At 34.1% G+C, this 15,842-nt stretch overlaps 1 protein-coding gene across 7 annotated transcripts in view; it reads left to right on the top strand.

Annotated features, from left to right (window-relative positions):
* EXOC6B (exocyst complex component 6B) overlaps window positions 1–15,842 on the top strand; it is a 514,225-nt gene that overhangs the window by 63,741 nt on the left and 434,642 nt on the right. For all 7 annotated transcript variants that reach the window (XM_016130555.2, XM_016130553.2, XM_016130554.2 and 4 more), the window contains 3 exons: window positions 6,176–6,223; window positions 7,916–8,006; window positions 8,118–8,163. In XM_016130555.2, the coding sequence (XP_015986041.2) occupies window positions 6,176–6,223; window positions 7,916–8,006; window positions 8,118–8,163 (185 nt within the window). The remainder of the gene's footprint in view (window positions 1–6,175; window positions 6,224–7,915; window positions 8,007–8,117; window positions 8,164–15,842) is intronic.

Below are 15,842 nucleotides of genomic sequence, written 5' to 3'. Positions count from 1 at the left end.
TGTGCATGCATTTTGGCCAGATTAGGCCAACTAAGATTATGGCCTTCCTTTCCTTTGTCTTTGGGGAAGCAGGAGGTAGTTTCTAACTACCAAGAGGGTGTTCTTTGGGCATTCTCTAGGCTGGGCCCCTATTCCTGTGTTCCTCTGTTGCTCATGTCTGACTAGCTTCCTAACATTCTCCACTCAAGTATTAGGGACCTCTTTTTTTTTTCTTTGTTTTGTTTTGTTTTGTTTTGTTTTGGTCTTATTAAAATTTGAATTAAGACCCCTAAAAGATTTTCCTGGGGCCTGGGGTGAACTTGACATTGAGCGTCAAATTCATAAAAGATTACATTGGTTAGAAAAGCAAAGAAACAATTTTATTGAGGGAGAAGTGGGCTTTTAGATGTTAAATTATATTTTAAAGCTACAATGATTTAAAATCTAATTTGATTGCAAAATCTGACCTGAACAGACATGCACCTATCAAACTTTTAATTTATTTTATTTAACGTAAAGTTTTGTACTCTGCTGTAGAAATGTTAATGCGTTTGATTATGGGATACTGTCCTAGTGCCCACTGGTTAAATAATATGCAGTATGTACCGTATTATTTTTATAAAATCTCCGAAATTCTGAAGTCCAAAGCACAGGGGATCGCAGGGTTTCAAATAAGAGTTTATGGACCTGTACAATAACTCTCCAACTATCTTAAATACAGTGTTGCTCTATGGAAGCAACCTAAGTGTGCCCATCAATTGATGCTTAGATAAAGAAGTTGTGGTACATATATACAAAGGAATATTACTCAGCTATTAAAAATAAAAAATAAATCTTACTATTTGCAACTACATGGATGGACCTAGAGCAGGGGTCCCCAACCCCCAGCCACAGATTGGTTTCGGCCCATGGCCTGTTAGAAACCAGGCTGCATAGCAGAAAGTGAGCGGCAGGTGAACAAGGGAAGTTTTGTCTGTATTTGCAGCTGCTGCCCAGCATTAGCATCACTGCCTCAGCTCCATCTCAGGTCATCAGGCATTAGATTCTCATAGGAGCACTGGTTCCTGGTGGCAAAAAGATTGGGGACCACTGAGTCTTAGATGGTATTATGCTAAGTGATATAAATCAGACAGAGAAAAACAAATACCATATGATTTCACTTATATGTGGACTATAAAGAAAAAAATAAATGAACAAACAAAATTAAAACAGACTTATAGGTACAGAGAACAGACTGGTGACTGTCAGATGAGAAGGAGTTAGGGGTTGGGGGAAAACAAAAAAAAAAAAAAGGTTTTTAGAATGGCAGGAGCATGGAGGCCCTTTTGGCATAGTCAGTGGCCTCTTCGTGGTGTGATGATCAAAGGCCTCAATGAGAGTTGTGTATAACTTTTTAAGTAATACATATGAAAAATTACATCTTTCAAAACCCTGAGGCAGCCATGTGTCAGGCCTGCCATACCCATTGCAGAAAAATACAGGACAAAAGCCCAGAGGCAGCAGAACAGAATGCAAGAGCTCAGTGAGCCTAAATGGACACACATTTGTCTCTGTGACCTCTCTAAGTTAGATTTCCTCATCCGTAAGCAGTTAGTCTTTTCTGCATTTGCACTATCACGTCCCTGGACAAACAGGAATAGGTCAACACTAAGACAGGAAACTGTCAAGTTAGAGGAGCCGTCTGTGCCTCACCGATACCACCATCACCACTCCAACCTCATGACCCAAAGACCATTAAGTCAGTGCTTGGCCCAATATGATGCGGTGTCACGGGCCTTGGAATTGTTATCCAGACATTGTTGTCATTTCAGATGGCATGATAGATGGGATTGGACCATATAAATAAGCAGAGCAACTATGATTCCTGAAGAGGACCATGATTTAGGGGCCACACAGTGGCCCTAAGAGCAACCAGTGACCTTGAAAAGATGATAAATAGCAGATTTTGGCTTTTTTTTGTTTGAGTATTTCTCTTTCTAAGTACTCCAGTCTAATAAGAATGGCAATGCTATGGACAGCTCCCTCTTCCCCCAAAGAAATATAACATTACTAACACAATTAAAGCTCTCTTTTTGTACTCTTCTGAGTTGCCTCTTCTACTCTCCTCTCCAAAAATAACAACCCTTCTGATTTGTTCTTAATATTGTTTAATGCTTAACTAATGTAATTGAAATTCAATTAGATTTTTTCTCATTTGGCATACCAAAATTAATTTCAGATGAACTAAAGAGTTAATGTAAAAAATAAAACCATAAAGAAACTAGTAGAAAATATAGATGAATAATTATGTAATTTTGAGAGTGAGGAATACATTTCTAAACACAATTCCTAAGCCAGAAAGAAAAAATTGATGGATATGAGAAATTAAAATACAAGATAAAATAAAGGATAAATAAATAAAAAATATTTACAAATTTGGATGACAAATTATCGATATCCTTAACATTTAAAAAGTCTATGACTTAATAGGAAAATATGAATACTAATAGATGAGAAACACATTAATATACAGTGTACACAAGAAATACAAGGAAAGTCTACAATTTAGAAAAATTAAAGGAGTGGAAACTTGAACAGTAATGTGCCACCTAATAAAATGACAAAGATGAAAAAATATTTGAGATTAGAGATAATACCGACTAACAAGGGAGTGACTGGTTGGGATATGGATTGTTACAACCTTTGAGAAGAGTAATTTTATTTATCAATATTTAAAACTGCACATGGTTTTAAGATTTATTCTGAGGCTATATAGGGGCCTGTGCAAGGATGTTCATGTGATTTTTTAAAACAAGTAAAACTTTAAAATGTCCCTAAAAGTCATTTAATAGAGGATTAGTAAAAGAAATCACAGTACATTCATTGAAAATAAGAATGAACTACAATATGTTATAGAATGATATCCGACAGGGGAAAGTATCAGAAATGTTTGCTTACTGTATAAAGCAGACTAAAAAGTATGAACAATTGATCCTATTTAAAATTAAAAGTTATGCTGAATTTTTGGGGGCCAAATAGCTTCAAATGGACAAAAGTATCTGAAACGTGTGAAAACAATGATAGGGACCTCCTGCCAGGAGCCATGTGTGTGCCGTTGGTCCTTACTCAGCCATCCCAGCTTTCCATCCTCAATTTGGGTTCTTTTCTATGCTCCTTGGATACCTGTATTCCAGACTTCTCCCTCCACCTCCTATGCCCCCTGTTCATGACGAACACCAGGATGCTGTCTTAGGTTACTAAGCAGTCCTGTGCTGGAGTACCTCCTTGACATTTGCATTGAATATTGCCCATAGTGCTCACCAATTGCTGATATCACTTGATGGTCAGTGCATACCTTCACTTTCTTCTTTTAAAGCGTTTCAAGTTGCAAATTGCTTGGGATGCTCCTGAGGGAAAGTGAGAACTGGGGGCTTCCAGTTCAGGGATTTTGGCTGCTTTGGGCTCTATTCATCCTGGGAATTGATGGGATTAAAATCTAGCAACAAATCTTGGAGGCCGTGCTGGGGGAGGATTCATTCAGCCTGGGTTAAGAACCTGTGAAATTTAGAGGTTCTTGAACTTCAGAAAAGAGTTTAGAAAATAGAAAATGTTAAGCACTAACTACTGTTAGTACTGTTTTAACATAACAATGTAAAGAAACTGCACTCTCTAGGGTTCTCAGTATTTCTTTTGATTTACAGCATATTTATCTATATAGTTAGATATAATCTCTGAATCAAGAGAAGTAGCAACTGAGAGGAACATTATAGTTTCATCTCATTGTTATGTTGAAGTAGTGTTGAAATGGCAGTTATCTTATCAGAAGCATTGTTAGACTCCTTTGGGTATGCTTTAGAACCTTGGTTTGTGTGAAATCAGTTTAGTAGGCCATGGTCAGAATTTTAAACTAATATTGAAATAGAATAGAATAAAAATAATAAAGTGTATTACGTATAGTGCGGTAAGCATTGTTTCTTGAAAGTTTTGTTTTGATTTTTGTGTGTGTGCATGTGTATTCCTTATACTTGTACACTGAGTTGCAGTGTAAGAAGTGTTTCTCACAATGAGTTTGAGGTAAAAAAAAAAAAAAAGTTTCGAATACCTTGAAGAACAAGATATTCTCCCAAAGACAGCGAGGCTGAATTTAGTAGTATTTATGGAAGATTGAATTTTGTAAGATCTCCAGTGTAGGGTAAAAAAATCTAATAATTCTTGAATAACTACTGTGAAAGGGGTGACACTACTACTACAGTCAACGCACTCCATTACTTAACAGCTTTTTTTTTGTTGTTGTTGAACTGATATGAATTCTATTTTCTAGTAATATCCATTTATTTGTTTAATAAGCACCATTTTTAGGTACCACCTTTCTTCTGATAACTCTTCAGATGTTTGAAAGATAGCTGTTGTTCAAGTATGGTGTACAGTGTCTCCAAATGAATATTTAACCCCCACTTTGGGTTAAAAATTCCTTTATCTATTTTTCACGTAGTATAGGTTTGACTGCCTCTCCAAATATATTCACATCTTATTATGCCTCAGTTGTCCATATGACAACTGAGATATGACATCTGAATGTAATTCTCATAGCGTGATCTTAAAGCCTTACCATCTCACTTATTCTAGACCAAGAATCGGGAAACTATGTCTTGCAGGCCAAATCCAGCTTGCCTCCTATTTTTGTACATAAAGTTTTATTGGAACACAGCAGTGCTCATTCATTTACATTATGTTTATGGCTACATATTACCACAATGACTGAATCAAGTAGTTGAAGCAGAGACTATCTACCTGTCCATTGTAAAAAACAGTTTGCTGACCCCCGTTTTAGACAATGCTTCTACTACCATTGTCTTAGATCAGCATTTTAGATGGCTACGTCACACTCTTAATTTGTGTTGGGCTAACAGTCCAAAAAAACCAAATGTGTCACATGTGGTACTATTAAATAAATAATGAAGGAATTCAATGGTTTTTTGCTTCTGTTTATGATATTTTATGAATACTTTCTGGAGGTCAGATTTCATTTTGTCATCGAAAGAGGATGCATATGGAAATCTGCTCTGAAAATATGATAGTCTAGGTATCGGGTATAGTTTAGGGCAAAGTTTTCAAAAGTGTGTTCTTGAAAAACTTGTTTCTTGGTATCCTAAATAACAAGGTTTTATGTTAAACATGTTTGGAAAACATGCTGCATGCTGTTCTCTTCTTCGGCATTCACAGTGCATATAAAATATTAAAGGCTTCAAGAAGTCTTGAATAAACTATCCTGTTCAGTGATATTTCCCAAACATATCGTGTGTGTGTGTGTGTGTGTGTGTGTGTGTGTGTGTACACGTGTGTGCGTGCGCGCGCGTGGAGTAGCTATTAACTAATATATCTTGCTGTTCTAAGGGACATAATAGGAAATGCTGGGTTGAGGGAATGCCTTAACAGCATAAGGAGTGGCAGTTATTGGTGGAAGGGTAGATAGCCTCTGTTAAAAGAAGCTTTAGAAGTTAAATCGCTCATTTTGATAATGTCCGAGATGGTAAGGAACTTACTGTTTCATGCACTTAATATTTTTTATATCAATTGAGTATTAAAAAGTAGATTACTGAAAAAGTGGTGCCAGTTTTTTTGAATTATGAACTTAGATCATTTTAAGGCTTGTTAACATAGTTTTGACTATCTGATGGAAAGATTAATTTAGAAAGGTAGAAAGGTGGAAGTGTTAGGATATGTTAAGAATTAATGACCCTACAAAGACTATGATAAAACATTTTCTAAAATTAGGATAATAAATGGGGAAAATTTGACCTGAGTTAAAATGTTCAATTTATATTCAAGTTTTCCAGGAATATATTGGCGAAGAGTATCTATGATAAAATTTGTTTTTTTTTCTACACATAATAGAGATGATGTTTCTTTGTGAGTTATTTTTTCTTTTCAAAATTAATGTATGGTCTTTAGTTGTTATAGTGTTGTAGTTTGGAGCATTACAAATTGAACTTATCTCTTAATAAATTATTCTTTTTATTGTTGAAATGGCCATGTAACATATAGTAGAAAAATTGATGTAATTTAAACACAAGAGGATGCCACTAAACCAAAGTGTGGTGGAATACTGAAACTATCTAAATAACTATGCTTAGTCTTTTCATTGTAAATTTTTATCTTATCCAACTGTTGTCTAAATGTTTGTTTTTTATGAGTTTAAATTGTCTTCTCTCCACAGAATCAAGTGACGGATACTAATAGAAAACTACAACATGAGGGGAAGGAAGTAAGGCCAATTTACCTTTTGGAAAAAATCTTTTCTGTTTTCTGTCATTCTCTTTTGATGACTGTCTTCTTGGTTTAGTGGCTTATAACACCATAAGTAGTATGTTGGAGAAACTTGGATATTATTGTTACTTATTCTAATGTTTATCTGAGTTAAGTGAATATAGATAGCCACTTGAAAGCTTAATGAGAAAGGATGTAGCCAACCTTAGCTGTATTTTTTTTTTTATTATTATTAAGTTTATTGGGGTAACATCGATTAATACAGTTATATCACTTGAGTAGTCATAATGCGACCAGTGCTGTTCCCTCTGCCCAAAATGCTCTTTTCCTTGTATTTACCTGCTTAAGACCTTTCCATTTTGTTAGCTGCTTAATGAGACCTTTTCTCACCACCGTATTTGAAATTGCAATCTCACTCTCAACCCCCTGTATTATTTTCACCTTTCCTGCTTTATTTTTCTCTGTCATGCAATAATATCATATATTGTATATACTTATATATTTATTTGTTTTTCGGTTTGTCTCTTTCCATTAGAAATTAAGCTCCACGAGGTTAGGGATTTTTGTTTTATTTATTGCTGTATCCCTTCTACCTGTCTAAATAGTGACTGGCAGAAAGTGGGTGCTCTATAAATATTTGTTTAAAAAGTGAATCATTGATTCCATTAATTGATATACTCACCATTTAAGTGATCATGTGCATTTTCTCACTTAATCCTCATGGTAGACCTATGACAAAGTTAAGATAGGGATCCACACTATTTTATTGATGAGGGAATTAAAACATTTGCTGAAGTTTACATAGTAATTGGCAAGGCTGGTACTAAAACTCAGGTTTTCTGACTTGTATGTGGTCCATTTCTGTTCTCTGTATCATGTACCTTCCATATTGACTAATACTTACTGTTTAAATTTAGTAATCTTTAAGATTGGCTCTTGATTGTTTTACCAGTGACTTAATCAGGGCCATTCTCTTGTTCTTTTTTGCATGGTATCTAGGCAGATAACATTTTTAGGTATGGGTATGAGGTGAATACTATAGGAGGCTATGTAGGTAGCTTACTGCTTTTTAAAAGTTTGTCTCACACATTTTAAATTATGCACAAAGTGTAATTTCTTCTAGTTATATTGTGGTATGACTTCAGATGGAAGCCTTTAAAACAGCTATGAGAAGAAAAGGGAGTTACTCTTCACTAAACTGGAACTCTTGGAAAAGCTACAACTTTCTAAGTGCATGGTTTATTTGTTGAAATTGAGATTTAGTTGAAGATTATTTACAAGACTCATTCGAAGCTGTATAGGAAGGACTATTTTCCTCTAGGATTCTTACACTGATGGAAGAAATATAAGATCTTCTCAGAAGAGGGATGAAGTCATAAATCATGAAGAGTTTGAGTAGGGTCTGGAGAAAATCTGCAAAATTTTGTTTTCTCTCAGATAGCCTCTGAATTTTAGGATTTCATTTTACCTAGCCTTTCCTCACATAGTATGTATCTTAGGGAGAAGGTAGAAAACCGTGCAGGAATGTTTTACTGGTTGAGAAAGGCAGTTCCTTAGTTCACTTGGCAGGTCTTACTATGAAACTGTCTGGGATTTTCTGATGAATTGAACAGAGGGTGGAAAAATGTGACTGAAAGCTTTTTATTTACAGCTGTTGGCATAATTCAGTTTTTTTTTTCCTCTTGCCAAGCTGGTAATAGCAATGGAAGAGCTGAAGCAGTGTCGACTACAACAGAGAAATATTTCTGCCACTGTTGATAAATTAATGCTGTGTCTTCCAGGTGAGGAACTGGAAATGAAGTAGGGCCCTTGATACAATTCCTTTAGCTTTAATTAGTCTTTCATTTTCTCTAAATAATGCTTGTGTGCTCTTTTTTCCTTTCTCTTTCAAGTCTTGGAGATGTATAGCAAACTGAGGGATCAAATGAAAACTAAAAGGTAAGATTTTTTTTATTGAATACATTTTATTTAAGATTTCTGTTATATAGAATATTTTTAAAGTATATATTTTGCATAACCTTTGAAAAAGTGTGACTGAAAGCTTTTTATTTATAGCTGTTGGCATAATTTAGTTTTTAAAGTTCATATAACATCTTCTCTAGCCTTTTTTATATCTATTGATTTATCCTGAGACTTATTTACATATACTAGTGGTATGTGATGTATTTTTTTATGTATTATGTTTAATAAAACACTCTATTTATAGTTTGAGTTTGATGAAGACCCACTCTTTCAGGTGAAAAGTGATAACTGTTTTAGTCAGTGTTCTCCATTGGAACAAAACCTCTGTGTGTGTGTGTGTGTGTGTGTGTGTGTGTGTGTGTGTGTGTGTGGCGAGAGAGAATGATTGATTTACTTTAAGGAATTTGTTCACATGATTATGGAGATTGGAAAGTCCAAAATTTGCAGAGTAGGCTGGTAGGTTAGAGTGTCAGGGAAGAGTATACATTGTAGCCTGAGTCCGAAGGCACTCTGCTGGCGGAATTCCATCTTCCTTGGGAGAGCCAGGCTTTTTCCTATTGAGGCCTTCAAATGACTGGATGAAGCCCATCTACATTATGGAGAGTAATCTTCTTTACTCAGGGTCTATTGATTTAAGTGTTAATAATCTCATTTAAAAAATTCCTTCACATAAATATCTGGAATAATATTTGACTAAATATCTGGGTACTATGTCGTAGCCAATATGACAAATAAAAGTCAACCATCAGATTCAGAGAGGATTTTTTTCCTGTGTTTTGTTTTTTTCTGTTTATTCCAGAGGAAACTATAGTGACTTTTTGGCTCTTCTTCTCAAACTGAGTAAGCATCCCCACCCTCTCTTCTTTGGGGTACCTTGCCGTATAATGGGGTGTGTGAAGCTATAGGATAAATGGGATACATCTTTCAGGAATGTTAATTTTACCTAGGTTTTGAGGGAAAAGTATGGAATTAAAATGTATTTAATAGTGAAATAAAAATAGACATATTATGAATAAAAATTATATATTCTCAAGATTTTTAAAGCTAAAGCACGAGGCATCAAATTTTTTGAATTTCATACAATTGTTTCCCAAGATTCTTTTCTCCCCAGGAGAACATGTTCACATAAAAGGACATAGGTAGAACAATATGAGACATTTTATTCAATAAGATAAGAAAGTAGTATAATTTTCCTGACAACCTTATTGTAAAGTTCTAAAGTTACAGAGATTAAAAAAACAAACAAACAAAAAACTTGTGTATCAACTTCTCTGAATTAACAGATATTAATGGTTTTCCTGTTTTGATTTATATATATGTAAATATGTATAACATATATATAAATGCCTGTGGATAAAGACACTTTTTTTGAAAACTACTGATAAAACTTAAGTCTCCTTCCTCAGACCTATTCTCTTTCCTACTCCCCTGAGAAAACCAGTGTCATAAATTTTGATGAGTGTTCTACTCCATGTTTTTAATATCTGTAAATCATATGTTGTATTATTTTGTATTTTTAAAAACATTTATATAAATGGTTCTCTGTTCTCACTTTTTTGAGATTCATTTATTGTTCATTTATATAACATAAATGAATTGAGTACCTAATATATGCTGTATCACCGGCACCAAGAGCAATGTAGACATTGCTCTTGGTGCCGGTGATACAGCTTTGAACAAAACAGACAACAATATCTGCTCTTCTGGGGCTTACATAATGGTAGAGCGGGGGTCCGCAACCCCTGGGCTATGGACCAGGTACCGGTCCATGGCCTGTTAGGAACCGGGCCACACACCAGGAGTTGAGCAACGGGTGAGTGAGTGAAGCTTCATTTGTAATTGTAGCTGCTCCTTAGCACTAGCATCACCACCTCAGCTACACCTCAGATCATCAGGCATTAGATTCTTATAGGAGCACTGGTCCAAAAAGGTTGGGGACCACTATAGTAGAGGACTTATTTTCTTTATGTATATAGATCTAGTTCACTTGATTTAATTGCTCTTTAGTAGTCCATTAATTATATGAATAATTCACATTTCCTCTCACACTTTTAGTAGTTGTCATAAGTGGTATTCACCACTATTTAGTTGAATCTTCTTTTGGCATGTAGTAGGATTATATTTCCTTGGTCTTCCTTGGTCTACATGATTATTTCTGGTTGATAAAATGTAAGCAGAAGTGATGAATGTTACTTTTGGGCTTAGTAGTTAATTTCCAGTACAAGTACCTCCAGAGTCCCGTTTTCCCTTTGTCATGACAAATGGTAACTTTTAAGATAGTGGTTGAATTCCTGAGTATTTGTAGTGAACAGAGCTTTCCTGCCAATCTGTTAAAGATGTATAACATGAGTTAAGTTATAAATCTTTGTTTTAGGCTACTGGTTTTTGGGATTATCGTTACTACAGGATGACTGTCCTAATAACTGTGAGGGACATTTGTTATATTTCAAATTGTTTGCTATGCAGACAGTGGTGCAATAAATATTTCTCTTTGGGCACACATTCAAGGATTCTTGAGAACAGTGCTCTTCAAATGTTGCTGTGTTTACAAATCACATGGAGATTTGTTATAGGTGGATTCTGATTCAGTAGGTCTAAGGTCATTCCTGAGATTCTGCATTTCTGCCGTGCTTTCAGGTAATGCCAGATCTGGTGGTCTAGGGGTTATACCTAGAAGAAGATCAGTTGGATCAAAGAAAGGGTATGCATATCTTCGATCTTCACTACATATTGCTACCCAAAGTGGTTTACCAATTTAGACTCCACCAGCGTTTTAAGGGAGGTCCTATTATTCCACTGCTTGGTAACATCATCTGTATCTTTTGTCAAACATTTTTGATTTTTGCAAGTCCGATGATTGTGAAATAATAGATGATTGAAATAATAGATGATTGTTCTGATTTTTTCCTTTTTTTTTTTAAACAACTTTATTTTTCAATTACAGTTGACATTCAATATTATATTAGTTTCAGTTGTACAACATTGTGGTGAGACATTGTATAACTTATTAAGTGATCCCCCTGATAAGTCTAGTACCACCTAATACCATACATAGTTATTATGGTATTATTGACTGTATTCTCTGTGTTGTACTTTATATCCCTGTGACTAGTTCGTCACTGTCAATTTGTACTTCTGAATCCTTTCACCTTTTCACCCAGCCCCTTAACTCCCTCCCATCTGTCAGCCATCAGTTTGTTCTCTGTAATTATGAGTTTGTTTCAGATTTGTTGGTTTATTTTGTTTTTTATTTATTTTTTATTCCACATATAAGTGAAATCATATATTTGTCTTTCTCTTATTTCACTTAGTGTAATACCCTCTAGATCCATTCATGTTGCTAATGGTAAGATTCTATTTTTTTTTATGACCAAGTAATATTCCATTGTATATGTGTACCACTTCTCCATCTAGTCATCTATCTGTTGACACTTAGGTTGCTTCCATTTCTTAGCTATTGTACATAATGGTGCAGTGAACATAGGGATGCATATATATTTTCAAATTAGTGTTTTAGATTTCATTGGATAAATACCCAAAAGGGGCTTGCTGGATTATATGATAGTTCTATTTTTCACTTTTTCAGGAACTTTCATACTGTTTTTCATAGTGTCTTCACTGATTCGCAATCCCACCAGCAGTGCACAAGGATTCTTTTTTTCTTTCTCGCCAACGTTGTTTGTTGATTTATTGATGATAGCCATTCTGACAGATATGAGGTTATATCTCATTTTGGTTTTAATTTTCATTTCTCTGATGATTAGTGACTTTAAACCTCTTTTCCTATGTCTATTGGCCATCTGTCTATCTTCTCTGGAGAAATGTCTGTTCAGGTCCTCTGCCCATTTTTTAATTGGATCGTTTGTCTTTTTGGTATTAAGTTGTATGAATTCTTTATATATTTTGGACATAAACCCATTATTGGATATATCATTGGTGAATATCTTCTCCCATCCAATAGGCTGTCTTTTTGTTTCGTTGATGATTTCCTTTGCTGTGCAAAATTTTTTCTTTAGTTTCACTTGTTGAGGAGACATCCAAAAAAAATGTTACTAAGACCAATGTTAGTTTACTGCCTGTTTTCTTCTAGGAGTTTTATGTTTTTTAGGTCTTAAATTCAGGTCTTTAATCCATTTTGAGTTTATTTTTGTTTATGGTATAAGAAAGTAGCCTAGTTGATTTTTTTTTTGCATGTATCTATCTAGTTTACCCAACACCATTTATTGAAGAGACTGTCTTTGCCCCATTGTATATTCTTGCCTTCTTTGTCATAGATTAAATAACCATATAGGCATTCATTTATTTCTGGGCTCTCTATTCAATTCTAGTGATCTATATGTCTGTTTTTATGGCAATACCATGATGTTTTGAATTCTTTAGCTTTGTAGTATAGTTTGATATCAGGTAGCATGATACTTTCAACTTGGTTCTTTCTCAGATTGCTTTGGCTATTTGAGGTTGTTTGTAGTTCCATAAAAACTTTAGGATTATTTGTTCTAGTTTTGTGTAAAAATGCCATTGTTATTTTATAGGGATTGCCTTGAATCTGTAGATTGCTTTGGGTAGTATGGACATTTTAATGATGTTAATTCTTCCTATCTGTGAGCATGGTATTAGCTTCCATTTATTTGTATCTTTTTCAGTTTCTTTCTTCAATATCTTATAATTTTCTGAGTACAGGTTTTTTATTTTCTCGATTATCATTATTCCTAGGTACTTTATTGTTTTTGATGCAATTGTGAATGGGATTGTTTTATTAATTTCTCTTCCTGATAGTTTGTTACTGATGTATAAAAATGCAACTGATTTCTGGATATTAATTTTGAATCCTGTTACTTTAGCAAATTCATTTATCAATTCTAATAGTTTTTTGGTGGAGTCTTTAGAGTTCTCTATATAGTATCATGTCATCTGCAAATAATGACAATTTTACCTTTTCCTTTCCAATTTGGATACCTTTTATTTCTTTTTCTTCTCTGCCGTGGCTAGGACTTCCAAAACTATGTTGAATGGAAGTGGTGAAAGTGGACATCCTTGTCTTGTTTCTGACCTTAAGGAAAACACTTTTAGCTTTTCACTATTGAGTGTGATATTAGTTGTTGGTTTGTAATAAATAGCCTTTATTATGTTGAGGTATGTTCTCTCTGTTCCCACTTTTCTGAGAGTTTTTATCATAAGTGGATGCTGGTTTTTGTCAAATCCCTTTTTGTATCTATTGATATGATCATATGATTTTAATTTTAATTTCGTTTATGTGTTGTATCATGTTAATTGATTTGCAGATATTGAACAAATGTTGCACCCTAGGAATAAATCCTACAAGATCATGGTGTGTGATCTTAATGTTGCTGAATTCAGTTTGCTAATATTTTGTTGAGGATTTTTTGCATCTATGTTCATCAGGGATATTGGCCTATTATTTTCTTTTCCTGTAATGTCTCTGTCTTGTTTTGGAATCAGGATAATGCTCATTTTACGAGGCCAGCATTACCCTGATTCCAATTTTTCATTTTTCTGATTAATGGTGAGACTGGTTTTTGGACATTTGGATTTTTTTTCACATATTTTGCCCATTTTTCTCTTAGGTTGCCTATTGTTTTCTTTTTTTCATTTATAAAAATATATTATATACTTTGGATACTTTTTATAACCTAAAAACATTTTATTCAACACACAGCTTATCTATTAACTTTGTACAGTTAGTATTTTTTGTTGTATAGTAGTTGTAAAGTTTGATAGTCAAATTTATTTTGTGGTTTAAAAAATTTTTTATTTTTAAGCATTCTCAAGTCCAGTGTTAGTAACTTTTGCCTTTTTCCTGAATCGGTGGAAAGTTGCTAATATGGTGCCCCATCGTTCTCCAAAACTTTAGTGTGATTTTCTATAAATAAAGACATTCTTCTATGCAACCACAATGCAGTAGAAAATAGAAATTAACACTGATAGATTAGTAGCATCTAATTCTTATATTCAATTCAAATTTTGCCAGTTGTCTCAGTCATGTTCTTTATAGAAAAAGAATCCAGTTTAAATCATGTGCTACATTTAGTGCTCATGTCTTTTTAGTCTTCATTCTGGAACTGCCCTCAGTCTTTATTTGACTTTCATGACTTTGTCACTTTTGAAGATTACAGGCCAGTTATTATGTAGAATACCCCTCAGTTTGGGTTTGTTTGATATTTCCTCAAGATTAGATTCACATCTTATGTCTTTGGCTGGAATATCACAAAAATGGTACTGTATTCTCATTGTGTTCTATCAGGTTTCACATAAATTTGATTTATTCTGTTACTGATGATGTTCACTTTGATTACTTTATTAAGATGATGTCTACCAGATTTTTCATTATAAAGTTACTCTTTTTTCCCTTTGATGAAAAATTTTGTGGGGAGATATTTTATAGTTATGTAAATTCATCACTTTTCATCAGACTTTCACTTTATTTTTTTTATGTCAATATGAACTCATAATTCTTTTAATTTATTTGATTGGTCGTAATTTGTTAGTTTTATTTATTTTGTTGTTCAAAGTTTCCTGGCTGGCACCTGTAGAGCCCCTTTAATCTGGCTTTTCTGTGTCCTTTTAACATGTACCTATAATTCTTTGAGTAATTTTTTACCAGAAAGGGAATATTTTTCAAGCTTATCTTATACTTTGTCTGCTGCAGCCCTGGAACCAGCCATTTTTCTAAGAAACCACTTTTTTTTTTTTGGTAGAAAGTATCATTTAAAAGCAGCTAATATCTATGTGCTCGGTGTGCTCATTACTATTGAGTAACCTGGCTGTAATTCTTCTTGGTATGTTTGTTTATTTGATCAGTTCCCCTTTTGAGGGAAATTAATCACCTCATCATGGTTGTCAATGAACCACTTTACCCAGCTAGCATGCCAATAAAACACACTGAGTCTCCCTCCTATATGGTATCCCCCTTGCTCCCCTGGGCTTTAATAACCTGTGGCCTGCTTCTGTCCTGCTCGAATGTCCTCTTCATCTCTGTTTGGTTCTGACACTTCATATCAGGCTGCCTTTATGACATCCTCCTTAACCCCGCACATCACTCATGCTAGGACTTTGTGCTGGTCCAGCTTCCTCCCAACCAAACAATATGGATGCACTCATTTATTTAGGTCTTTAAAAATTTGTTTTCAACAATGTTTGTAGTTTTCAGTGAATAAGTCTTAGTTAGCTTTTGTCATATTTATTCCTAAATATTTCATGTTTTCGATGCTTATTTTAAATGGTATTGGTTTTTAAATATTAATTTCCAGTCACTTATTATTAGTATACTATTAATTTTTATCTTGTATTCTGAATCCCTATTAAATTCACGTATTAATTTTAGTGGTCTTTTTGTGTATTCTATTGGATTTTCTATGTGGGTGATCATCTTGTTTGTAAATAAAGACCAGATGTATTTCTTACTTTCCAATTAGAATGGTTTCTTTTTGATTTATTTTTCTTGCCTTATTGAATTGGCTAGCACTTCCAGTACAGTATTGAATAGAAGTAGTGAGAGTGGATATCTTTGCCCTGTTCTTGATCTTAAGGGGAAAGCATTTTACCATGAAGTAAGATGTTAGGTATAGTTTTTTTGGTACATGCCATTCGTAAGATTGAGGAAGTTCCCGTGTATTTTTGGTTGTTGATAGTTTCTA

Source organism: Rousettus aegyptiacus, unplaced genomic scaffold (assembly GCF_014176215.1).
Source record: "Rousettus aegyptiacus isolate mRouAeg1 unplaced genomic scaffold, mRouAeg1.p scaffold_m13_p_7, whole genome shotgun sequence".
Lineage (NCBI taxonomy): Eukaryota > Metazoa > Chordata > Mammalia > Chiroptera > Pteropodidae > Rousettus > Rousettus aegyptiacus.
Note: the sequence above shows the minus strand (reverse complement) of the source record. Positions and strands in the feature narration are given on the sequence as shown.